This window comes from Lagopus muta, chromosome 8, assembly GCF_023343835.1.
Source record: "Lagopus muta isolate bLagMut1 chromosome 8, bLagMut1 primary, whole genome shotgun sequence".
Lineage (NCBI taxonomy): Eukaryota > Metazoa > Chordata > Aves > Galliformes > Phasianidae > Lagopus > Lagopus muta.
This window is the reverse complement of record NC_064440.1, coordinates 32,925,860-32,951,791: the sequence shown is the minus strand read 5'-3', so window position 1 is coordinate 32,951,791 and position 25,932 is coordinate 32,925,860. Positions and strand designations below refer to the sequence as shown.

The following is a 25,932-nucleotide window of genomic DNA, read 5'->3' as shown; positions in this document are numbered from 1 at the left end:
GTATGTGCTATTCATATATGACAGCAGTTCTGCTGTTTATTTCTTCCTAAAAACTGGGCAGTCGCATCATTATTTTTTCCTGTCACAAAAGCTTTTCCTCACGATGCATTTTAAAATTTGCTTCCAAGCCACCTCTTTACTTTCTAGAAAATTATTTTTTCCTTTTTCTGCTTTTTACAAGTATTTGTTTCTTCTTCCCTCTCTTCTTTCTGTATTGCTGCTGCACTTTGTTACTACCCAGCTCTTTAATAGCACTGAACTAATGGTATCACATTATTTGCAAAAGAAAAGCAGTGAAGCATTTGTTTTGAAAAGAAAGGCTTAGGCAAAAACTCCCAAAAGCACATCTCAGCGAAGTATGTACAGTGCACAACACATCTCATTAGAAAGGTAAATTCCCCTTGTACGTGGAAAGGAAATTTAGTAACTCTTTCTACATTTCTGCCTTTGCAACTCTACTTTTCTTTTCCATAAGGGCTTTTCTCTTGGTTCCTTGTGTTACCGTGCAAAGCATCCTACCAGCCCCAAATTTGTCCTACTAGCCTGCAATTGCATGGTTCTTGTCAGCAGACCCTTTTCTTAGGAAAATGGAGCAGTGATGTTTGTGCATGTGACTGACTGCTGAGAGGCAGAAGGGACCCAGTTCTTAATTCTGACAAAACACCTCTCCCAATGCATGTCTGGGAGAGTCATCTCAGTCATCTCACCTGTGAGTGCCTCGGTCCAGCTGAAAAATTGGATGAACTGGCACACAGCTGAAAAACGCGACGCTGTGCATGAAGCACTGCCTGTCAAAAGCCAGGGAGAATTATTGGGAGAGTGGCAAAGATGATGATTAAGAATAATAACGAGTCTATGTTGTAAATTGCTTTTTTCATCTCCGAGAGACTTGTACCACTTTTAACAACTCCGCTCTCAAAGGACTTGGCTGAAGTCGATGTCTACTCTGTAACCATGCTTTTAATGATGAGAACATCATAATTAGAAGAGTCTTGGGACCTGAAGGTCTCATTACACCCAGAGCTGGACTGACTCAAGTATATCATGAATGAGGGGAGAAGAATTTAATGAGCAAGTTGGACACTACCTGAAAAATGAAGAAAGTATGTGAAGGGGAGGAGACAAGATTTTGCACACAAGTTCTGCAAGTAGGTTAGCAAATGGCATCTTTCCTCAGCTGTGATGAGCCAATGGGCATTTTAAAGCTCTCTTTCGTCTGGCAGAGCAGCTCTTTGTCTCAGTTTTTCTTACACTGATTTGGTTGAACTCAGTGGAATTAATCACTTCCCCAAATCATTTGATTTTTCATATCGGATCCCAGCTTCTAATCTGCTGTTAGTGTGTGCACAATACCAAAGCAGCTCTGCTTTCTCATCAGTGCCCCCAGTACCTTCCAGGCTTTCACTCTGTGTTGTAGTCTCTAAAATCTCGAGTATTCTGCTTTCCATGTAGTTTGTATGTGCAACATTAGAAGTTAAGCAGATCAAAATGTGTACAAGGGTAGGAGTTGGCTATGTAAGGCCTCGTATCTTCAAGGCATTCTTCTTTGAAGCTTAATCTATGCAGAGTCAACTTGTACCCCATGCTTCACTAAATCTGAACCTAAGTCCTGAAGTGCTGGGTCACTTTCACCTTCAGAGCCCTACTGCGTCAAGTGTAAGCTGCACAAAACGATCATCTTTTTCATGCTCAGAATGATCTTGGTATAGAAAAAGCTTAGTGTGACCGAGCTTCTGCAGAGCACTTGATCAATGAGAAACCCTCTTTGATTTAAAGATGCTGTAAGATTATCATCTTTCCAGAAAAAGGATCCTTGGACTTTGCGTTCAGGGGGAACTTGTGAAAAGGTGAGTTTCCACCCAAAGCAAGAAGTATTTGCTTTTTTGCTTGTTGGGCCTTTAAACGTCTTGAAGATTCTCTCTTATCTGCAGCAGCTATGAATCAGTCTTTGACTGTTGAACCCAAGAGATCTGTTTCTTATAGATATGATAGAGAAATAGCAGAAGTGGTCCTGGCAAGCATGGGTAAATTGCTGTGTACCAGCCTCGTGAATCTCTCTGAGCAATGGGTATCAGCTTTTCTCTGTCTTTTGTTTTTTTTTCCTTCCTCATGAGGGTGTGCAATTGAGATGATGGGAACAGACACTGTCCTTGCTTCTTCAGTGTGTAAGCAGGAGTGCCCTGTTCCTTTTAGTGCTTTGTGCCCACTTTGTAAGTTGACTGATTAGAGAAAGGCTCGCCCCATCTGCTAGCAATGAGAGACACCAGTACTGAGGAATACTGGGGTTCTGTATGTCAGTTCTCAGCAAGATTACTGGGTGCCAAGAGTTACCGTGGTGTCTGAGACACGTCTTGTGCCTCCTGCTATAACCTGATGGAGCACAGCCTTGTTAGGTCTCTGCCTGCAGCAGGACTGCCAGCCAGGCCTCTCTTATCAGCAGAGGGAAGTGGGAAGAGAAGATCTGGAGAGAGTGGTTGCAGCGTCTCCTCCTCCTTTCCCTAGTTTCCTTTTCTTAGTGAGCCAGGGTAGCAGACTAACATGTTTGGTGTCAGTTTGGGTCTCTGAATCCATGGCAAGGATGAGCTTTGTGTTAAGGTAGGGCGGTCCTGCATCCCAAAATGGGGAAGGAAGTAGAATGTTACTGCTCCCAATGGTGCAAATTCACCATAAAGAAAAGTTCCCTAGGGCACATTTCAGTTCTGCACTGCAATAAATTGCTCACAAGGAGAGGACAGGGTGTCCTTTGCCTTTTTCTTCAGACTTCCTGGATCTTCTCTCCCTGCATCCAGCTCAGACAGCACCGTGGTACTTGGGGATGTCAAAGTCCTTGTTTAGACAGCTTTAGTATGGTGTAAGATTCACCTGGAATCATCTTTCATTAATATTGACTTGTCCTTCCTACTTTGTGTGTAGTGCCAGCAGTGAGGTGTGCGTGTCTGGTTCAGGGCTGCTGAAGTCCAGATTTGTGCCCGTTTTCTGTCTGCTCTCCATGTTAGCAGCTCACGTCCTTCTCCTGAGACAGGCCAGCCTGATTAAGTGCTCTTCTGTGCTCTGGAGAGAAAATGGACACTTTTCCACTGTGAGTTTATAGTGGTCATCTTGCTTTGCAGAAGTAAATGTGATGGTGACTTTTTTCTTTCCTCCAGGCTTTTATTGTGCTACAGTGCTGCATGTGGGCTTTAGCTAGCATCAAAAAAGCAGATGAATATGATAGCAGCAGTCTTAAGCAGCATGCCTAACCTGTTCTTTAAACATCCTGAAAAGCTGTTTCTATTGCTTCCCTAGGGAGATGATTCCACTTCCCATCTGCTTCTTACAACTGACTCTCATCCTGATACTTAACCTAAACTACCGTTTCTTTTGCTGCAGATCATTGCTTTTCCTAACACCATCTTCTGTGACTGAATAATTCCCGTACTCAGTTTACACTGTGACAACGTTTATAGTCTGCAGTCATCTGTCCGGTGTTGATTCTGCTCTAGTCTTTTTTTATCTTCCCATCTTTTTTTGATCGCTGATTTTGAATTTTGTCTGCTCTCTTGCGAGGGATCTAGATTGTGAAATCATTCTACTCTTTGGAAACAACATAGTAGAGATGCAGACCCCTTAGCCTGATCTCTGCCTCAGTTGCCTGTCAGTGAAATAAAACTAAGACCTCTTATCAACCTTGTCGTGATGGAGAGCGCAGGATGCACGTATGATTGCAAGGTGCAGGCATACTGCTGCAACGAAGGGCACGTCAGTACCTAGCAGAGTATTCCACTGCTGATGGTGACCCCGCTGCATAGCATTGTGTATTATCTCCCCAGTTTTACGTATCCTTTGTTCAATGGTGAAATGAGGTAATTACAAAGTGGAAGGAATAATAACTTTACATCGTTACCATAACCACTGAGGTATTATATCCTGATACCTGTGTGATTATCTTAGACACAATAGTGAGGTGATTATTAATAATACTAAAGGACTTACTACTTAGCCTGCAATTTTTGCATCTTGTTTCCTTTGTGAACCCTATCTGTTTCATCAGCCCAAAGCCTGTGTGAAGTGGGTATGTGTTGTTGCCTCGCTTTTCAGTGAATGGAGAATGAAATGGGAAAAAGCCCTAGGAGACCCAATTTGCAAACTCAGGTACCTAACCACCAAGGTAGCTTAATTTAAGTTACTTGTCTTTATGCACCAGAGATACGATGGACAACTTGTCAGGTGAGAGTCTAATAGCTTAGATGTTTAAGGGTATATAGTTCATTTGTTCCTTTAAAGTCAACCTACAGAGGCCTCCTTTGGCCTTATTTTCCTTGCGGGCAGGGTTTATTACACAAATCCAATATTTGGATGCTCAGATTGGCACGTGGATGTACAAATTAGGAATCAAGGGGCAGCTGTAAACACAGGCATTACACAGCCAGCCTTCAGTCTTTGGATGTCTCATGGCAGAACTGTTAGCTTGAGCTATGCAGTGCAGTGAATCAGGAGGCCTCCTGTTCCACAGGCAGCCTTGTGAGGTAGCTGCAGTTGTGTTTACAGAGCAGAGATCCAAGATGTGACAGCTCTCTTGTGCACTTGAGATGGAAATGCAGTTCTGACTCTACAAAGCCACATCTCAGCAAAACCAAGATCAATTCTTGTACGTACTTGGTTGGAGCAGTGAAATACCACATTAGCCCTAAGGAGGAAAAAATTGGTTGTTTTTTTTTTTTACTTTCCCTTGAGAAAACTGTTTTCGAGGGCAAAAAGCTTTTGCATATTGCCTGTGAGGAAAGGAAGTACAGCATTTGGAACTGGCCTTTGTCTGTTGTTGGAGGAGCCTGTGATGCCTTTCAGTTGAAGAAAGTTTAAAGTTGGAATCAAATGTGGGTTTGAGGCCATCTTTCATCACTATCTTTGAGCTGCTTTACAGGACTACGTAAAATGGAGAGCTGCCACTGACTTTTTTGGTAACATATGAGTCCTTTAAGGGGTAAGAGAGGTACTTTTGCTGTCTGGAAAGAAAGCCGAGAAGCGGTGGTGGGCTGGGGGTGGGCATGTAAGCTGGTTAACACCACGCCGTAGCAGAGCTGGAGAAAACCACAGCTGGTCTGTTCTGAGCTCTCAGCAACCTGTAATTATGAATTGGCTTACAGCTAGATATTGATGGATATCACTCGAGCAGGAAAATAAGAATGTTGAGATTTTTTTTATAGTGAACTGGTACTGAACTCTGCGTGACTCTCCTCCTATTTATAACCCTGTATGAAGTTCAAGGAAACCTGTCCTGGAGGTTTCCCATGAGAGGGAACTGTGTTTTTACCTGACTAAAGCTCTCTGGATATTTTCCCATTTTTTATTTGATCTAAGTGTGAACTTTCTCCACCCTTTGCCCCTCCTTCCTTTCTGGAGTAGTTAGAGAGGCCAATTACAAGGAGGATTACACAAGAGATGCCAGTTGCACACAAGTTTTGCATAACTGTGCTGTGTTGATTTCAGACAGGGTGCCCCAAGTTCCCTCTTTGCTTTGCAACAGAGAGATGAGATCTCTATCTTCATTCCTGAAGCCGGAGAAATGCAGCTGAGGCCCTGCCTATTGAAACTTTGACAAAGAGCACCCGGCCGGGGCACTCCCCAGCCACGCAGTTATCTGTGTGCTGCACAGCATTGCCTTTTGGGAAAGCCTGTGCCTTCACCTTGCTCCTTTTGTTCAGTTAAGTATGCAAGAGTGTGTGAGCAGTTGGAGGGGCTGTGTTGGTCAGCAGGAGCTTTGGGGTCAGGCAACCGAGATGCTGCTGTCCTGAGACTCCTTCTGTCTGGAGAGCCAGCTGATCAGGGTGGAGGATGGGGGAACTGCTCCCCTCACGTGTCCTTCCATCCCCTCTGGGGGAACTCAGGCCAGCCTGAATGCTCTCTTGTGCCCTGGAAAGGCTTAAGGCCAAGCCTGTGGTGAGGATCCTGATGAGGGAATTAAGGCAAGCTCAGTTCCTAGCGCTGATTTTGGGCCCAGCTCACGTTGGCTCTTATCTTCAAAAGCACTGAGGTCTGCTTGATTTCAGTGAGAATTAGAGGCTGCGTATGCCTATTGACACAGGGCCTTAGCCTGCCTGTGTTGCAGCACTTAGTGCTAGAAAATAGCTATTTTCTTGCTCCTACCTCTTCTCAGTTAGGAGTGGAAGCCTGGAAAAGCACAGTTTTTCCCCCCACAGCCGAGCAGGATCTGGTCTGTTCTGAAATGCACGGGACAGAGAGGCTCTTGCAGACAGGCAGAGCCCTTTAAGGGCTTGGAGCTATTCCTAGTAAATAAATCACACATAAAGGATGCAGTGGTGAGAAACTGATGATGAAATTTTTATATAGAAAAGCGACACGGGCCATAGACTCTCGCTCACTTGGATACCCTTCAGCTGCATGCGCTTTGCTGGTCTCCTTGGAGACAGTGGCTTGTCTAAGAGCAGCTAGCTTTGGCCAGGAAAGGCTGACACTTCTTGCTTTGTGGGCTGGAGCTGTGCTGCTGGGTTTCCAGCAGCCGTAGCGGCAGTTCTGTATGAGATTAGGGAGTGAGTATCTTTCTCTTGCACCTCTCCACAGACACCAGTCGAATCCCCGAAGCAAAAGATAGCTTTGAAAATCTTCGAGGAGAGTCCAGCAACCTCCATCCCTTGGCAATCAGAAACGTTTGTGAAATTCTCCCTCCTCTTTCCTTCTTCCTAAGAGCTGAGTCAGCCGGGCTGGCATGTCTGGAACTCAGTGGCACTTTGAGCAGGCAGGCTGCCAGCTGCATTACACACCGCATCCACAGAAACACGTCACTCCCCCCTCACGCTCTGTTTTTTCTTCCCTTTGCGATCTCCACGCTCTCCCTTTTATTTTTCCTTGTTGATCCGTGTAGGTGAGTCAGAGAAACCTGCTCATCCACAACCTGTTCCTTCTTGCCAAGTCCTGGAGCAGCGCTCGCAGCTTGTATTCGGTGTCAGGAATAGGTTATGAAAAGTAAAACTGATACAGGCAGTGTGCTGGATGTAGAGCACGTACTGTAAATGAAAATTAAATGCACGGTAAATGTGCCACTTAAAATGTGTTCCTAATAGAGTGATGTCTTTTGTAGGAGGCACATTATTCTGTGATTCATATGTAATATCAGTTTTCTTCCTATAAAACACCAGGATGGAGCAGGGAAATGATTTAAGGCGTAAGTAAAAGCACATTTAGGGAGAGACATCTCAACACCAGTGGATTTTAAAACAACAGGAAAGCAGAAGATTTCCAGTGGGAAAATAGGTTGTACACAAAAGTGTTTTTGAACTGTGCTTTTGATAACAGTTGTAGTATTAATCTGAAGAAACTGCATTGATGTTGGCAGAATTGATAAGATTCTAACTCCAGGAATTAAAAAAAACAGATCATGAATCTGAATACTCCGGGTTATAAATGCTAACAAATGAGGACAGTGAAAGGTGATGAATTGGCCTTTCTGTTCACCTGAAGATGTTTTGTTCTAAGGGAGGGAGGGGAAAAACATGTAAGCTAATCTTTCCCTTTGCTCAACTGACTCCAGGAGCTGGAAGCTGAAGGAAGTCATGGTACCATAGCTTGCTAAGGGGAGAACCATGTGTGCTCCTAGCACTGTAGGATCAGATCCATCTCAATATCTGTAGTTGCATTACCGTAGAGCGGCTTGAAAGGATGGATTGTTGGCATGTTTTGGAACCGAGCAGCTTTGTTCCAACAAAAAATAGATCGTCCAGCAGAAAATGTGCTTTGTTTGACTTTTACATGCTGCAGTAAAATGTCCACAGCAGCTGTATTGTGGAAAAATGTACCCATTATATTCCTATCATTGGTCTTCTGCAAACGATGAGTTTGGCCCAAGGGCTCACGAGGAGCCAACTTGAAGAGACTGCAAGCACAGATCAGGTTCAGAAGCACAAGATTTCTGCCTTAATCAGCATAAATTCCAGGCTGAATTAGAGCTGGTTGATATGTGGTCACAGACGTACGATTGCACCGTTGGTGAAGAGGTGGGAAAGGATCATTTTGTGTCAAGTAACATAGAACTCAGAGAGAGAGAAAGAGAGAGAGAGACATTTTTTTTCTGCCCAAATTCAAGCCAGAGATGAAAAGACAAGGAAGCTTTACTGTCCCCAACATGTTCTGCTGGGGGATGAACCAATTGTGAGTTTTTTCTTCTCCCATGTATTGTGAAATAAGACATGTTCTACACACTTCTGCTTTTGCTTCAGACTTCTCATCGAAATCACCAGTTTGAACAGTGTGGTGAGGGCTTCACTATGATTTTTTTTCTTTCATCAGGGAATGCAGTTAAATGTACTCAGAGTTTCCTAAACTCTCTGCTTTTACAGGAAACCTTTTAAATATATTTCTGAGTGTTTAGGGAGCTGTGTGTTGTTTTCCAGCTTTTCTCTCTTTCAGCCCAACTAGATGCTTTGCTTTCCTGTTCTTTTACTTTCTTTTGGTTTAATTTCACACCCATATTTAATTTCCTTTCATTTTGTCTGCCTTTCTTTCAGCCAGGATACACTTTCTGAAACTATCCAGAGCTTGTATTGCACAACTAATCACACCAATAAAAGAAACACCCTAAAATCCCACATCATTGCTCCCTCCCTCCCTTCTCATTATTTCAACTGACCAAACCTAAAAAACTCGAAGGAACTGCAAGTGCTCTGGCAATGTCATTATTTGTTTTCTGCTCTACAAGAAAATCTAGGGAAGATGTTGAGACTAACAGGAATTGCTGGATTTTACAACCCAAAAGAGATTAATGTAACCTCAGTGTCAAACACAGATACTTGATATGTACAGGCTTGCACTAGAACAGAGGCTGTCCAGAAGATTGTGTTCATTTCTCAAAGATCCAATTGTCCTCTAATAGCCAGTTTTCATGTTCATTTTTGTTTTGCTGAGAATTGTTCTCATCAAGAAATTATCCTGATTATTTTTTTTTCCCCCCCTGCTAAATGCCATGGCTGACTTTGAACGTGGAGCGGTGAATACCAACAAGTGGCAGCATGACTGCAGAACTTGGGTGGTGGAAGGCATGGTGGGACAGGAGCTATCTATCCAGCTCTTGTGGTCTTGGATTCCTTTGCGTGAGTGAAGCCGCACTAAGTTCTGTGTGCTGAGAAGAGCAGTGAGCTGCAGGAGCCTTTCCAGCAGCAGGCGGCACAGCGAGGCTCAGCGCTGTCTGCTTATTTCCCTGTCTCACCCTTACTTCAAGCTCTTCTGTAATCTAGTGGTAAAACCTATGTCAGGCATGTTGGCAGAGAACAACGTATGTGAGAGGAGTCAGTCCTCATTTGACATCTATGCAAGAGATGACAAAACCCATGCTTGGACAGCAGGTATTTAGGAGGCTAACACAGTGGTCTGTGCCACGCTTGTTCTTGGGCAATCGGGAAAGTAGGAGTAAAAATTTTCATGTCCCAAAGGAGCCCATTAGTGTTGCTGCCTGACCTGTTTTTGGAAGCAAGGTTCGCTTTATTGCTGGCCTTGATCAAAATAAGTGAAAACTCCCAGCACCAGTGGTTGGGAAAAGCACAGGAACTGTCAACATTATTTCTTCCTTGTTGCTGTTATCTTTATGACAGCTTGCTGCTAATAGTCTGCTTCCAAAGCTCTGTTTATGGCATTGACAAGAAAAGGAAAAATTTACTTAAGGGAAGCTGGAGCTTGTTCATCAAATCTCCTGAATCAGACACAAAGCAGGAAAGGGGTCAGGTGCAGAAAGAAAGAGGTTTTTCTCATGTAGTGGTGTGTATGTAGAACTCACTGCCATGGGATGAGAAGGAATGATCTAGAGTTATAAGGGCTTGTTTGGTGTTTTTGTGCAGGAAAAATAAAACTACTTCGTGCTATAGTTGAAGTTAAATGTCAGGTATTCTCTCCCCCTTTATTTAGATACTATAAAATAACTGGTTAACACTACGTTTGGCACTGCTTGCTTGAAGTAATTCAAAAGTTCTGTTGACTTTATAATGAAATGCTAAAGGGCTCCTGCAAGATATGCAAAGGGGCTGCACTTGGAATAACTGAACTGTAAGCAACTGATGTAAATTGGCTTTGGGAAATTACTTCCATTTACCCTGCCTATGAATCTGGCCCAATGTCTGTGCTTGTTTTACCCAAAGGGGAAAAAAGCAATAAAAAAAAAAAATAGAAAAAACACAAATGAGAGCTTCTCAAGGGAGTGTTTGTCCAGCAGCATTCCTGCTCTGAGCTGAGGTATCCACACCCTGCGCTGGGCTGTGAGCTGCTCCTCTCCCCCTGGAGCCCGCTGCTGCCTGGCATGACTCCCACTGAAGCGTGGGGAACCCACTCTTGCTCCTGCTTAGCTGTGCCACTGCACAGGCAGGGCAGAGGAGGAACAACAGAGCCACCTAAATGTGTTCTCGTTGTTCCTCTTTGCTGTGCTTCTGGAGCAGGTTTAAACTGAAGAGGGTATTTTGGTAGGTTTGTTACATAAACTGATGAATGCTCCACATATCAAGTCGACTTTAATATCATGTTAAAGGTCTGAAGTGGAGTGGAAAGTACAGAGCTAGTAAATGCAGTTAAGATTTAACCTCCATCCTGCTTCCACCCAGTTCCAGGTATAGAGATGGCACTGCAGGAGGAGATTCCTGTCCAGAGCAGACCACTGAACTACAGCAGTGAGCTCCTGTATATGTCGCAGGACCTCTTACCCTCTACAAGTGAGTTGCAGTAAGCCTAGCTGCCTTTAAGTGATTTTAAAGCTGGCAAAGTGATAAAAGCGCCCAGTTATTTGTAGTCTTCCTGGTTTTTGCTAGTTTACCTCACCACCACGGTGCTACTTAAACACGTGTTTCTTTTTAATAGTGTTTAACCGTTTCAGAATCCTTGTAAAATTTTTGAGACACCCCTGCTAAGTGCCAGGGGTGCGTGGAAGGTCTGGGGCACGTTGCTGTGGCACGAGGACACTGGGCTCACAGCACAAGAGCAGAACAGCTGTGCTGAGACTTCCAAATGGAGGGGAGACCTGAGAGCTCTATTGCCATTAATACCAACTGCAGTGAGCGTCAGCTCCTTTCTGCTGGCTTTGAAGCTCTTATTTTGAAGGTAAGAGAGTTAAGTCAAGAGAAGAATGTGATGAGAGCTTCTGTCTGTTGCAATACATGTTTTATGGGACATGAATTCAGATCAAGTAACCAGGGATTTTGTCCTTTTCAGAAATAAGCACAACGTCGGTGTCCTTTACCTGCATTTTACTTGATTTAGTGTTTCATTTGTTAGCATAGTTTCACTTAAACAAATAGATATTTTTTTTTTCCATTTTCACACATTGTTCCACACAGATGCAGCATACAAGCCTTCAAAGGAACCTGCTTTTGTCTGTGCTCCAAAGGAAGAAATTGGCATGCAAACTTCTTGCTTTTCTGTTTTTAATTTATTTAATGGGTGCTGAGATACTGTGACAGGATGCTTTGGTCTGGATGGTTAGGGAGATTTCAATAATTGTATGATAGTGCCAGTGAAACAGGAGTTTGTTTGTTAAGCTTCTAGCACAAAAACTACTGCCTACTTATTTATAACCCTCGTGGCAGATTGGAACATTATTTTATCTGTAAAACTGTGCAGATCAGTTAATAAATAAACACAATCTGATGAATCAGATTAAATAGCAGAGCCAATAACTGCTAGAAACTGTGAGATAAATCATAGTGAGCTACTAAAGAAATAAAAGGCTGCAGGCAGTACCTGAAGGTACAAATAAGGATCCTAGTGCTATAGCTGTTGTACTCTTGATTTACACTGCACTCTGGCCTGTGTGCATTATATACAAAGGTGTAGTCACTTGGAAGTTTGCATCGATAGGTATGTTTGCTTGTCCTCTCTGTGTGTACACGTGTATTTGTAGCATGGATGAAGTCCTTGGAGCTTATATATCATCTATTTTATACTATTTGCCACAGAAGGAAGGGCTGAGCGTCAGGAGCACAGCGCTGCTCTGCTAGCTGCTTGTTGTACAACACCAAAAACAACTGGCAGGTAGACGCAGGTGTCAGGCAGCTGTTTTGTGCTCTGGAGATATGTACTGCACAGACAGGTGTGCCTAGAAAACAAAGGGTGTGTAGGTGTAATGTTTTGCCGTTGTTTTACTGTGTGCTGATGTACTACAAGCGTACAGAGGTGTTTTGCTACTAGCTGGCTAGGGCTGCTGTAATAGTACAGGGTAGCTGTTGACAGAAATAACTTTCCATTGACTGCTGCTGTACAAAAAGGGCAAAAGGTATTTCATTTGCTGGGAGGTTCACACTATCTTAAATAGTTGTATGTGTATTGATAGGCGATTGATTATCTGTACTAAGAGGCTGTGGGCTCTGAGGTCGTGAAGTGAATCAAGTGAACTATCTCTGTTGTTGTCCTGCTGTATTTTGAGTCCACTGAGGATTCTAAAGTGCCTGGAAACATCCGGAAGCACAGACCTTTCTGGTTGGTCTCTCCTCTCCTGCATGACCTGGTGAACCTGTCTGTTCCCACAACCTCATGCACTCTAGTATTTGGCCTAAAAGATGAAAGGAGGCATCAACACCCCAGGAGGTCCACAGAGATCCCTGCATCTCTGTCAGAAGTCGATTGTTAAGAAGTAAACCAGCATCTTCTTCTTTCTAAAAGTCAGAAAAAGCAAAACATGTGACTTGAACTCCTCCAGCTGTTGGAGGTGGCAAAGAGCTGGAAGAAGGAACTCTTGTAAAGTTACCGTAACCAAGTTGTTACGTTTTGTCCTTCCTCCCTTCCTCCCCATCAAGCAATCGGAGGAGGCTTCCTTTCAGTGAATCTGCAGCTTATTAGCAAGCAGGCCTTTTATTTTAGAGCTGTGTTAAAGTCCAGGGGTAGAGCAGAGTACTTCTGTATTTATCTGCCACTCCAGTGCAGAGACATTGGCACGTACCCCAGGTGTTGCTGCTCCTGTCAGAACTGACAAACATTAAAAGATTACAGCTAAGTTACCATAATATAGAATGGGTTATTTCTGAAAATCAGGCTGCTTTAAGATGTCATAAGTTGAGCACTCAAAGATGGAGGTGCTCAAGGCTGAGTGTCACAAGTTGGTGTGTCAGTGTGCTCTGCAGACTTACGTTAGATGTTTACATCTTGTGACCTCTGAATGCAGGTTGGCTTGGACAATATTGGATTAGCTGTGGGACTTGTTATTTCTGAACTCGAGTGCGTGTTGATAATTTTGTGTCTATGTGTAATCTCCTGGGCAAAAAAATATAAAAAAATTTAAAATGTAAAAAGAAAAATCAAAGAGCCCTCATGAATTTCAATGAACACATTTACAGTCATTAAGCACAGCGGCGAGATGCAGCATCAGAGTGGGAGGCAGTTTCCTTTGTAAAGCTACGTGCTGCTCAGAGCCAGCATGGGATTAGGTCTCACTTTTTCTTTTAATTAATTCGTTCAAAAGTCTATTATTTATGTAAATATTTTGTGTGAGAGGCCTTGGGATAGGCAGCTCTGGGACACGCGAGGTGTTCTGTTACATTACAGCTGTGAACTGGATGGACTGTGCTTCATCAACGCATCTCTACTGCCTCAGTTCTTTTGGCAACATCTAAGCACTACCCCAGTCCTCTGTTTTGTCTTCCATGGCATTAAAAGCAATGGAAAAATCTAAAGGTCATTCTACCTTTCTCTGGGCTGATCATTTCACAGCCCAGAAGGATACCGTGCCTGCGAGCAGCCTAATACGCCACCAACTTTTTTCTCTAATTTGATTTTCTTATTCCCACTTGAGCCTCTACTCTGTGCCATCCTAAATATCTCCTTCTGCTCTTTCATGCTCACTCCCATATCTAATAAAATCAGTGTATTAAGTCCTTAATTTCTCAATAGAGATATGGACCATATTTTTCTATGTCTACCTACTTGTGTGAACTCCACCAAATTAGCCTCTGTGTCTCTCACAAAGTGCCTGAATTCATTTACATGCTGAGAAGAAGAGAATTATTACCTTAATCGTATGTATGAATAATTGAAGCATGGGAAATCAGTGTAACTTGCCTGCAGTCACAGAATTTGTAGTGTAACTAAGAATTGAACCCTAGGCTCCCTAGTCCCAACCTAGGGCCTTAATCATATTTCCTGCTTTGGTGTTAAAATTTGATCTTGCCATATTAAGCCCCGTTCAAGGCTCCTTTGTGGTAGGTGCTTTATTATCTGCAGAGCATCTCCCATCCTGGGCAGTTTCCAGTCTGATAGAAAGCTCAATGTAAAGGCTTTATAACATTTTAATACTCCTTGCACTGGAGGACCCAAGCAATGCAGCTGTAGTAATGCATTTTCCTGGGTGAGCTGTGCTGTTAGTGTCTGAGCTGGACAGATAGACAGGAAGGAATCATTCTCCAAGCTGTTGCAGAGGAGGGTGTGATACCCAAAGCAGGGAAGTGTGGAAGTAGTCAGTTCTGCCTGCTGAAGCCAGGGAATATCTGCCATTGGTGTTAATGGGGGCAGGGTTTTCGCTCGATGAAGAGCATCGCTGCTCTTAACCTGTTCCGTAGGCCTCTCTCATGCCGAGTGCTCATGGCAAAGTATTACCTGGGATGCCCTGTGATTTCCCTTTGACTTACTTTATATTCTGCTATGCACTCCCATCTCTTTTGAGAACAAAATGCTGCGTGAATGCCTTAAGGGCTCTTTCTCTTTCACTGACCTTCTTTTATGACTTAAAAGCAGTTTCCCTAGGCCCGAGTCTGCTTTCTGTCTTGAATATTGACCTGAGTGTTGCACCATCTCATTGTTGCTGCTTGCACACTTCTCAGCTATCAAAGTTCACCCACAAGGACTCCAATATTCCTTACTCCTGAGCGCTTTGTCTCCTCCTCCTCTTTCCAGACCCCCCTGCGTGCAAACATTTTCGTTTCACGAGCAAACTCCGTTGCTCTGTGAATTTCAACGAGTGGTTTACCTGTTTCATGGTAAAAAGTCTACTTCAAATTGAAATGTCTTTTTTCTGTGTAACTGTCATAATATTTTCCATTTGAGGCTGAGACTCCACTGTGGGTTTTCTGTGCCACATTGTCATCTGTATGAATCTGAGCTTAAATGTGTGGAAACTCTGACATATAAGTAAGAAAAATAAGGTGTGTTTTTTGTATTCAAGTCAGCTTTTTCATAGATATGGCCGCTGGGTTTTACCCAGTGCCCTGGTCTTTCCCAGTTCAATGACAAATTGAACATTTCTCAAGATTTTGGGCTTGTTTGCATTCATTGTATTCTGTCATTTTTATGAGAATGAGTGATGGTAATTTTCTATCTAAAGGTGATACAGGATTAATTACCCCAAACCAGGGGCTTCCAAACCACCTTTCCTAGATGCCACTGCCATTGGTACAATGACATGCCAAACGCCATGTCTGTGTGACAGGGTCCTTGGTCAGGAGCTTGGAGAAACTAGCTTAAAGCTGAGCTGAGCACTGGATGACTCCATAAAGAATTCACTGAAAGAGCGGCCTTTGGTGTGGGCTTGAGGAGGTTTTTGGTGGTTATAGCACAGTTGGATTCTGCAAAGACCAGGACCTGTGCCCAGGAGCACAGCTGTTGTTTTGGGGGCAACTTTTGACTGTTAACTTTTATTGACTATACCTTCGCTGACAAAGGCTGAAATGTTTCTTGGCAGCTACGTGGTTTAATCTGGTGGTTTGTTACGTGGAACAAAGTGCGCCATTGAGAAGATCACTGGAACTGAGTTCTCTAAGACGCCTTTACATCTTTATGTTGTGTAGCACAAAAAACGGAGAAATGTACACCTGCTGGCAATATTCAGATCCACAAACATGTATTTTTTATCATGACTTATTTTGATAAGTGCAGAAGGGAAAATATGTGACTGTTTCCATGTCTTGCCATTTGTCACAGCAGCGAGGTTCCTAAAATCCAGACCGTAGCTGCTTCCCCTGCTAGCTGCGTTCATCACCAGCTAGATTGTGAGCATTGCTGGTGACATGAACTACTGGAACCTGTTCCCACTGGGGGCTGACTTGATCGAGGGCACAATCCAAGTTGCAGTTGCTTTGTGTAATTTTATAGAATAAATCAGTTTTTCCCTGTGTCGTGTCTAGGCTATGATGTAATTACATCTGTTGAGAAGGGAGAGTCGGGGGACCAACTTCTCAAACGAACCCGAGGGAGTTATGTTCAAGTCTGCTGAGTTGGAATTCACAAACTTCGCTCTCCCCTGTTGTGTTTGAGCGGCTTCCAGTTGTGTATTAGGCAACGTGGCTAACATTTGTCACCTGTTGTTTATTTTCCTGCCTTCTCCCTGGAGGAAGGAGTTCATGTGCTGGAGTATTTCTTTCCCTGGGGAGTTACGTTCCTCAAATCCCATACTGCATGTAGAAATCTTGCCTTTGTCATTAGCTTTTATTGTCTCTTGCGAACCTTGAAATTTGATGGGATTTGGGTAGCTGTATGTCTCAGGTATCACTGGGAAAGGTCTCAGCCTCGTTGTCTAGGAATAGTTTGTGAAATAGTTGCAATGCAAGTAGCAGCGATTTGAAGAGGAGTAATATCAGCTTTTTATTGTTTAATTGATTTTTTTTTTCCTCCTGCAAGCTGGTAAGATAATATGTTTATCTGTACTAGATGGTAATATATTTAATTAATAGCATCTACCTCTTGAGTAGCTGAAAGCAATCACACATTTCCTTTTCATCTTATGGTTCACCTAAGACTTTGAAAGCCTGGCGTAGTCAAACAGGGTGGTCTAATTCAGCCCTGCTTTTGGATCTCTTAGCTTAATCCCTTCAGCTGCTTTAGATTTCTTGATTTGACACCAAGCTAACACAAAAAATTTCCTGTCCAACTTCTTGTTGGCTATGTGTATCCTCCCACTGTGCCCCCTACATCTTCCCCCCAGCGCTGAAGCAGCCCCAGGTCTGTCATACAATGGTAGGAAGGTTGCCTAGGAGTGACAATGTTTATCTGTCAGTAGTCCAGCTTGGATTTCATTAAGTAAATGACAGTGAAAAACTTACAAGACTGGGACAAACCCAATAGAAACATGCATGTTATCCAACAGAGGATATTCTCTATGTCTTTGGATGGAAACTAAAATTCTTACCTAAGATTTTGAAAACTCTGTCAAGTTTGACTTTCCCCGTCCCTCAGCCAGCTCTGAAAATCTCAGCCTGTGGTGTCTTCCTGGACTTGTAGCAGTGACTTAATAGCTCCTTAGTTATTAGAGAATAAACGATTGTGTTCTTCAAGTTGGAATTGTATTAAAAACCTTTATTAGCATGGCTTGGCAAACGGTACTTCTGGCTAGCTTCTGGCGTTGGGTTAGACTGCTCTTGTGGTTTCTTAATGACATGCTATGAAAAGGATGTACTTTATGGGAATCTGGTGCCAGGTTTTGCGTGTGTTAAGAGTCATTTGCCATTTATTCATTTTGCTCCCGAGTGAAAAGCGCGCACAGGAAAATGCAGTTATATCTTGCATGCATCTGCCTTGATTTTTGTTGTACTCAGCTTTTTTTTTCTCCTTGTTTTTTTTTAAATATTATCTGGTCTCTGTGAATTACGGGGGACAGCTTAGCTCTGACATGGAACAGGGGCCGTTACCAACGTCACTTTGTTGTCTGTGTTTTGTTTTTTTCCGAACCTTCCCTTGGTAATTTTGGCAAAACTGCTTCGCTGAGAGAACTCCTCTGTGCCATGAGATGGGTTTCCCCGGCTCACAGCAGAATTAGGCCACTGGGGCAACACAATTTTGTGAAAGCAGCTGCTCGTGCCATGGGCAAAACACCTCAGAAGTTTCTTTCCCACGAGACTCGGTGACACAGAAGCAGTGCCGGGATGTGATTCAACTGTTTGGGTTGTTTTCCCCTCTTGTTTATTTGCTTTATGATGAGCAAGTCCACCTCTTGTTACTTCTGCAGATACCATGCATTAGTGTGAACAGCTGATGGAGCCAAGTACCCAGTGGGTGGGAGGTGTGTGCGTGGGGGAAACGGGGCTGGGAAGAAGGCATGGGACTTGAGTAACCTTTCTTAGTTGTCTTTCCATCTCAAAAGCAGTTTGCTGTGAAGATGTGATGCTGATAGCATAGGTGGGCTGCTGTGGATCTGACCAGACACTCTCATTCTCTCCACAGTGGGGAAGCCTCACAAGTGCAACTACTGTGGCCGGAGCTACAAGCAGCGCAGTTCACTGGAAGAGCACAAGGAGCGCTGCCACAACTACATGCAGAATGTGGGCATGGAGGCCGCCGGGCAGGTCCTGAGTCACCACGGTGGGTGGACACCATGCCTTGAGGTCGCTCGCACTTGGAGCACATCTTATGGGGGTTTTCCATCTGTTTTTCCTCCTTCCTTTGTGCTTTGCATCGCTTCCATCTAATCTATTGCTTGCACTCCTCTGGCAGGAGGAGAAAAGACGATTTGAAGTCCCCACTCTGGTTTAACAGCATTTTTTTTTTTGCTGATTTTTTGAATTTGGTATTTCATTTTTTGGGTATATAAGTATGCAGACTTATATAGTGAAGTGGTAAAGGCACCAGTACAAAGTTGCCATAAAAACTAAGGAATGTATGAATGCCCTTCCTATCCTTGGTGAAAGTGACTGGTACTTCTAAGAATTAAGGGTGGTAGACATACTCAGAGGTCATTATTTCTATTCCTTATAGTAATATATTATATCAAAAAAATAAAAAGGAAAAAAGGATGTAAAAACCTCCAGAGCAATGTGAAGTCAACGATGATGATGAAAGTAATTATATAAAAAGAAGTTCATGCATTTGCATTTGTTAGTGTTACTGTACTAACGCTACATGTGTTAATATACAGAAATACTGACGATTGCCAAAAAGATGGTTGAAAGCAAGAAATGTCGAAGCCTGAATTTGTGTTCAAACATTTCTGTAGCTACTGGTGTGGGAAACAAGCGTAACATCTGACTGCAGGGTTGTAGGTATATTTGTAGTGCCAAATAAAAAGAGTTGTCTGAAAATTATTTTCATTCAAAATCAGTGCTTCAGGCACTCGACGTCTTGTAACTTCTAAAAATTAACTGTAGATATTTGGCACTCAAAGTACTTATAATTTCTTATTGTGGAGGAAATATAAAAATATGTATATAGTTTTTTCCATTACGAGTAGAAAATGCCACAAACATGAGAATATCAAGAAGATAGACAGTAGGTAAATGAAAAGGGGAAAGAACTTTTTTTTTTCCATTTTGCTTTTCATTGTAGAGAACAGTCATGTGGCGTCATTTGGAAATCAATTATGTACAAGTTCTGAAAGGTCACTTCTAAAAACCTAAAAAAAAAGAAAAAGCCAAACTGAAATGAAATCTATTCAACCTTTCTACTGTGGACTATGTTTTGGTGGAAAGGAAATCACCAAAAATTTTAGAACACTCTACTGTGAAAATTTCACATCTATTAAAGCATAGAACCCCAAATGTTTTTACAGCTCTATTAAGTAATTGCTATCTTTTCAGATGACTAAAATCAACCTTTAAAATCTAATGGATGACTTCAGAGACCTTGAAGTTAGTGATTGTCTGCGTTAGGCCTGACTTTATGCGTGCAAAAGTCAGTAGAAAGACTCATCTTAGGGCTTTGCTGCTTCCAGGTACTCGTTCTGCACTTGATGGAGCACTTTGCTGACAGTAGTAGTTCAACCACATGCTCCATTTTCAACAAAATACGTGCTCTTCCCTCTACAAGGGTGGCCCTATCTGATTAACCAGGTAGCTGATGATACCAGCCAGCATTTTCTTAGGGAAATAACAGTTGGCCAATGGAGGTATGACAGTAGGAGTCTTTCAGAGATCACTTTATGGAGGTTTTTTCCCAAATTCTGCTCAATTTCAAGATTTATTTTTCACTAGTTTATTGTAAATGAGTTTACTATTGTTAGTGTGCTTCTGAGGAAATCTAAAGCCTTTTCTAAGCAGCTCAATGCTATGACAACAGGGATAAGTCTTTAACCTCGTCCAACCAGAGAAGTTGGAGTAGCTGACCTTGCACTGATTTTTCTAACAGTCAAAGTTAAACCAGTGGAAACCCAATATGATAATCCATTTTATTTACAACCTGACTTTGCTTGGGTTTAAATTAGGAATGTTCAGACAATCACTTCATTATTTATTTATTTATTTATTTATTTTTCAGCAAAATTAGCTTAAAATAACACTTTGAAATTCAACCAGTGCCTATTTCTCCCCTTGGCAAACGTGACTAAATCTCTCCTGGCAAATGTTTAAGGGACTTCACATCCTGGCAGTTAGAGGAGGTACGGTGATGGCAGTTGGCAGTGACAGGTAGTTCTAGATCCAGGTGGGTGCTAGTGATAAATCCCCCTCACATCCCAGTGCTCCCCCCAGGAAGCTCAGTGTACGCTGTACAGTTCTGCTGTAAGTCCATTCTCCAAGGAGCACAGAGGCAGCAGAGAAGCATTGCACAGATGATTACTCTTTTCCTTGCTTAAAGTTAAGGCTTAGGCTAACGCTGAGGAATGCCTCAATTTTCTTCACTCTTGTCTTACTTTGAAAGGATATTCTTGGGGTCGAGTGAATATGTGCTTTGGAGATATCAATTATTGCTTAATTTTGCATCATGTTAGTGCTTAGCTTACCTGGCCCTCTTTCCAAATACTTTGTGAGGACTTTGGTTTTGCTGAGTGTTTTGAGGCCTGCCCAGCTGAGATCAGTACCTTCTCCAGCCATGTGCTGCATGAGTTACTTGCATCTGTATGCCTCTGGAAACGTGGCAGAGGAACTCCTGTCCAATCCTTTAACAGCATAACGTGAAGAAAAGGTGGATGTGGGGATGTTCTCATTCCTGCTGGCATCCTGCTTTTAGGGTGTAGGTGGCTGTGCTGTGTCTCAAACTGTTATGGCCAGTGTTTCAAATCACTCTGAATTATTGTTGCAGAGGTTAATTCCAGTGAGCTTGCTTAGCCCTTTGAGAAATGGGAGCTTTTCAAACATTGTACTCTGGTTGATCGAATTATAGGCACGCTGCAAATATTTGCTTTGATTTGAATTATCTTTGCCTTGCAGACGGCTGGGTCACCTGACCAAAGGCACAAGGGGAAGTGAGAGGCAGGGAGAGGCTGGGTTCAGCATGTGGGTAGGAATGCACAAGTTCCTGGCGCTGGGTCTCCCTCCATCCTCTCTCTGAGCTGCCCTTCCTTGTGGCTGGGGCCTGTCCCCAGCTCAGCACAGTGGCTCAGTTACGTGCTGTCTGCTGCAAGAGAGCTCCTCTGATGTTGTCAGCCATTCTCAGCTAAGAAGTTCTGGCCCTTGAGGTAGAAATTAGTGTGTGGTCTTCTAGCTAGCGGTCTGTTGGGGTGATGAAAATGACAGCCTCTGAAGGCAGTGAGTGTGTCTGATGTTTGCATTATCGAATAGGGAGAAACACTCAATGCTTTTCACTCATATATATATATGTATATTCATCTCCACAAAGCAAAAAATCCAGGGAAGTTCTTAAAGTGGAGAAAAATGCTCTTTTTAAGAGAAGGAGAAAGGAGCTTGGCTTTAGGCTGTGAGAGGCTCAAAGGCCAACTGCACACAAAATACACAATGACCCTGTGTCCTTTCCTCTTGCTTAGTTGCTTAAAATGTAGTTAAAATGCTTGTCCCGTGGGGTACTTCACACCAGGGTCTGTGGGAATATATCCTGTCAGTTATTAGTGCACACACATACACTTTCTAAAATAGCAATATTGTGAACTTAAGAAAGGAAATTGAGGGTGATGGGGTAATACTAATTTATACCAGCTGAGACTTAGCACACAAAAGTTGTCTGCACACAGAAGTATTTATCAGCAAAACACATGCTGGGCAATTTTTGGCCTTTTTTTTTTCTTTTTTTTTTTTTCTTCCCTAAATTCTTTCCTCATTGATGAGGATTTTTTTTTTTTTGATGATTTTTTAATTATTATTATTATTTTATTTTTTTATTTTTAAACAGAATGTTGTGGTTTCTTACAAATGAGGAAGAAAAAACTGAATAATACCCTCACGACCCTAACGCTGATGTCTTCAGGAAAATAAAGACTTTGTTCTGGAGACCATCCAAGTTTGCATATTGAGAGTTTGAGCTTGAAAACACCATTTGATGTTAACTGCAGTTGAGGACATCAGCTGTGTCAGGGAGAGTGAACATCCAGCAATGCATCCTGATTACAGAGTGAAAGCATCCTTTAACAGAAACATTCTCAGTGTTGGGCTTTTAATGAGCTGGATGCATTGTTTTTGGATTAAAAGTCTTCCTGAGGTGACACCATAATTTCATAGGTTAAAATAAGTAGTTGTATCATAGCTACTTATGACATGTCAGCTGTTCTTCTAGCTCCTACTACCCAAGGTAACGAAGCACACCTAGGCTATTCCCATTTCTCCTCCTTCCCAGGAAATCTATGTAACATCGCACATCCTGGTAACTTATTCTCACCTCAACTCAAATACTGGTGGGGTTGAGTGGTTATGGAGATGAGTTCTGAGGCAGGAAATAGTTTACAGCACAAGATAGAGAAAAGAAAATGTTTTTATTGGTGATGGTTTCAGTCTTAAAAGTCCGAGCAGAATTTTTGCCTGATTCAGAGAAGAACAGATGTCTTTTTTAGCACTATATTTTTTTCTTTTCTTTTTCTTTTTTTTCTTTTTTTTGTGGAAGAAAGGTTTCAAATTCCATCTAGGAAATTTTGCACACATATGCCCAAACAGTAGAATTATTTCATTATTAATCTGCATAGGAAATACAAATGTCACTAAATTTTGGGCTTAATGAGATAGCTATGGAAGTAATTAGGATTTCAATTGGTTTTGTGGGCAGGTACAGTCCCACAAAGGCAGCAGGTCATCATGCGAGATATTTAGAGCCCCCTGCACCTCCTTAGGTTCCTACTTCAAGTCTTGTGCATCTGGCATGCCAAGAGCTGGAAATTCTTGAAGTGGCACTCGTGTCCAAACCTGTCCCATCACAGTGAGGACAATTACAGCCACTGAGCAGGAAACCAGGCTTCTCACACAGTTATTTGTTAAGCTAAGAGAACAGTCAGACACCAGTTGCTAGTGAAAATCAACAGCTGAAATCATTCCTTTCTTATAAAATCTCTATGAATGCTTGAGTAGAACTAGTGCAGATAACTGGACAAAGAGTGTTTGCACAACCTTAAGAATTTAGCCATATCACTGATAATATTTCAGACCTCCCACACTGCACTGGGAATTACTTAGGTCACTTGAACACTACATCCCAGTTTGTTGCAATGTTTGATTCGTTTCATATTTATGCTTTTTCTTCCTCTTTCACTGATGCCAGCAGGACTGCCTTGTAAATGAGAAACTATTGTGTTTCTCAGGGGGAGCATCCTGTACAAATAAAAAAGCAGCACAGTAAATCATTTTATAGCATATGGGAGATTCTAAAACTCAAAGTACTCAGCCTGCTCTAGCAGCAGAGGCACAAATGGAATCAAATGAATAAATTGCTATGTTTTCTTATTATGAATGTCTGAATTGACAAGTTCACCTGAGCAGATACTCTGTTTTGTGATTGCCTGGTATTTGCTCTTCCTTACCAGAAAGAAGGCAAAGATGAGGCTTTTAACACCTCATTTTTCATGTATTATGTGCTAGCAAACAGCTACATGTTTAAGAACAGATGAGTGATTATTCTGTATTAGGATCCTGAAGGCAGTCAAGTTATATGGGAGGGAGGAAAGCAGGCTGGTGATGCTCATTTCACAATCACAACGAAAAGGTAACTGAATGAGAAATGACACCAGAGGCTGCAATAGAAGCAGTGGGAGAGAACTAGCAGAGGATACGGAGGTTGGCCTTTCTCTACTACCCCTGCAATAGCAGCTGTGACTTCACTGGAAGATGTACCTAATGCAGAGAATGGGATGGGACGCTCACAGCCTCCAAATCACAAGAACTCTGGCAGATCATCCCACTTCCTATTTCTCTGCTATTCATTCTCAAATAATTTTTCTCTAATACCTTAACCATCTCATTAGCACACAGACAGTGGTTGAGGATCCTCCTTTGAGTTCTCCTGCTACTTTCTAAAGAAGAATGAGAAGCAGTATGCTGCTGGGCAGCGGGAAGAGCTACATATGGAACTTAATTCTCAGCGTGGTACCACTGACCCTTGTGGTGTCCATAAGAGGTTGCAAATAGTGGGAGGAGAGATGCAAAACACTTGCATTTATTAATCGTTAGGTCCCCTCTGATGGGAAAAAAGCTTTAGTTTGAAAACTTGTTAGTTTCTTTCACTAGTTCTAAAGGGAAACTCCATATAATGTTAATCCTGCAATTTCAGTGCAATGTGTGGTGAAATTAGTCTCATATATAGAAACAAAGGAAACCTTAACAAATACGGTCTTCGTTTTGGAAGCCTCTGTCTTAGGGAATGCAAAGCCATTGTATGTTTTCTAGTCATTGAGATCAATGTGATAAGAAGATAAGAATGATAAACAAGGTGAAGTGATGTTAAGTGAATCCACAAGGATAGCCATAAAGTTACACTGGTAACATGGGATCATGCTGGAGGGAGGAAAACAGACAATGTGATCTACAGAGGGAATTTTCTGAAGTGCCAGCACCAGTAGTTCTCTTTTCTCCTCAGTGGGACCTTCTGTATTCAGAACAAAACAAGTCCTTTATTATACATCAAGTGTAGCTTCTGCAAAATGAAATGTTCCCCAAGACAGGCGATGGAAAAGTGTGGCTCTGCCTGCTCAAAGGGGAGTGCAATCTGAATGCCCACTGTGTTCTTGCATCTCGCTTTATTTTGTGTTGCTCTTCTTGCACAATCAGCAGAGCTCAAATGTTTTGTGTCATCTGTCAAGTGTAGACCAGACTTGTCTGATACAATGTTTTGGTTTCATGTAGTACCTCCTATGGAAGATTGTAAGGAACAAGAGCCTGTGATGGACAACAATATTCCTATGGTGCCTTTTGAGAGACCTGCTGTTATAGAGAAGCTGACAAGCAACTTGGGAAAGCGTAAAAGCTCCACCCCACAGAAGTTTGTGGGTAAGCTTGAGATACGCCTTTTATTATTTTTAGAGTGTAGCTGTAGGTTGCTAGTAACTTGTGAAAGATAGCCAAAAAAAAGAACAAGGGGAAAGGTAGCACTCTCAGATCATGATTGTGGTGGGGAGGGGCAACGGTTGAGATGGGTTAAAGCACAGCAAGAAATTCTGAAAACAATAGAATTAGTTTTGCCAGTCCAGACCATTCAAAAGTGAGGTCCCCATAATAATAAAAATGACTTAGAAAATCCAGAGCTTTTTACTGTGCCTTAAGTCTGTTTTGTTTTGTTTGTTAACTTTCCCGTGACCCTTTGTCTTTTTGACAAAGGCTTGTCATCTTTCCCTCTCCTCACTCAGCAAGTAAAAATGTAAGACTCATAATTATCTGCCTCCATATGTGTGTGTGAAAAAAAATATTATTTCATGACTTGTAATAATTCTTGAGAGTTAGCAACAACTGGTCTGATAAAACCAGCATAAGGAAGCAAAATCACTTTGCTCCTGTTAGAAGAAGCGCTTGCTCCAACTGCAGTGTTCTGCACCTGATACATTTCTTAGCGAGTGAATATAAAACAGTGTCAGATCATTTTTGATTACCAAATTTAGAGTCCTAGACCCAGAATTCCTACTTTGCTTTGTGTCTGGACATCTTAAAATTCGTCAGCTCGTAAAAGAAGATGATTTAGCACAGGATTGTTAGAGTTGGGATGGTACGGTTAGGTTGTGGTTGGACTTGATTTGTAAGGTCTTTTCCAACCTGAGTGATTCGATGATTATATGGCATGGAAAACATTACTGGTGTTGAGTTGTAGCTTAAATCTACTTTTCACAATCACTGAGGCACTGTTGAACTTGTTAGGAGGTGAGGTAGGACAGAGTTATTTGGGCTAAGTATGTGCTGCTAGATGCTGAGCTAAGGTAAC

General features: G+C 42.4%; 1 protein-coding gene across 21 annotated transcripts in view; it reads left to right on the top strand.

Moving 5' to 3' along the window:
- Positions 1-25,932, top strand: part of IKZF2 (IKAROS family zinc finger 2) — a 109,883-nt gene that overhangs the window by 72,408 nt on the left and 11,543 nt on the right. For 15 of the 21 annotated variants that reach the window (XM_048952958.1, XM_048952951.1, XM_048952956.1 and 12 more), the window contains 3 exons: positions 10,575-10,682; positions 18,106-18,243; positions 24,867-25,010. In XM_048952958.1, coding sequence (XP_048808915.1) covers positions 10,575-10,682; positions 18,106-18,243; positions 24,867-25,010 — 390 coding nt within the window. Of the gene's footprint in view, positions 1-10,574; positions 10,683-10,991; positions 11,068-18,105; positions 18,244-24,866; positions 25,011-25,932 lie in introns of those variants that run through there. The other 6 variants (XM_048952970.1, XM_048952967.1, XM_048952966.1 and 3 more) reach the window with 4 other exon arrangements.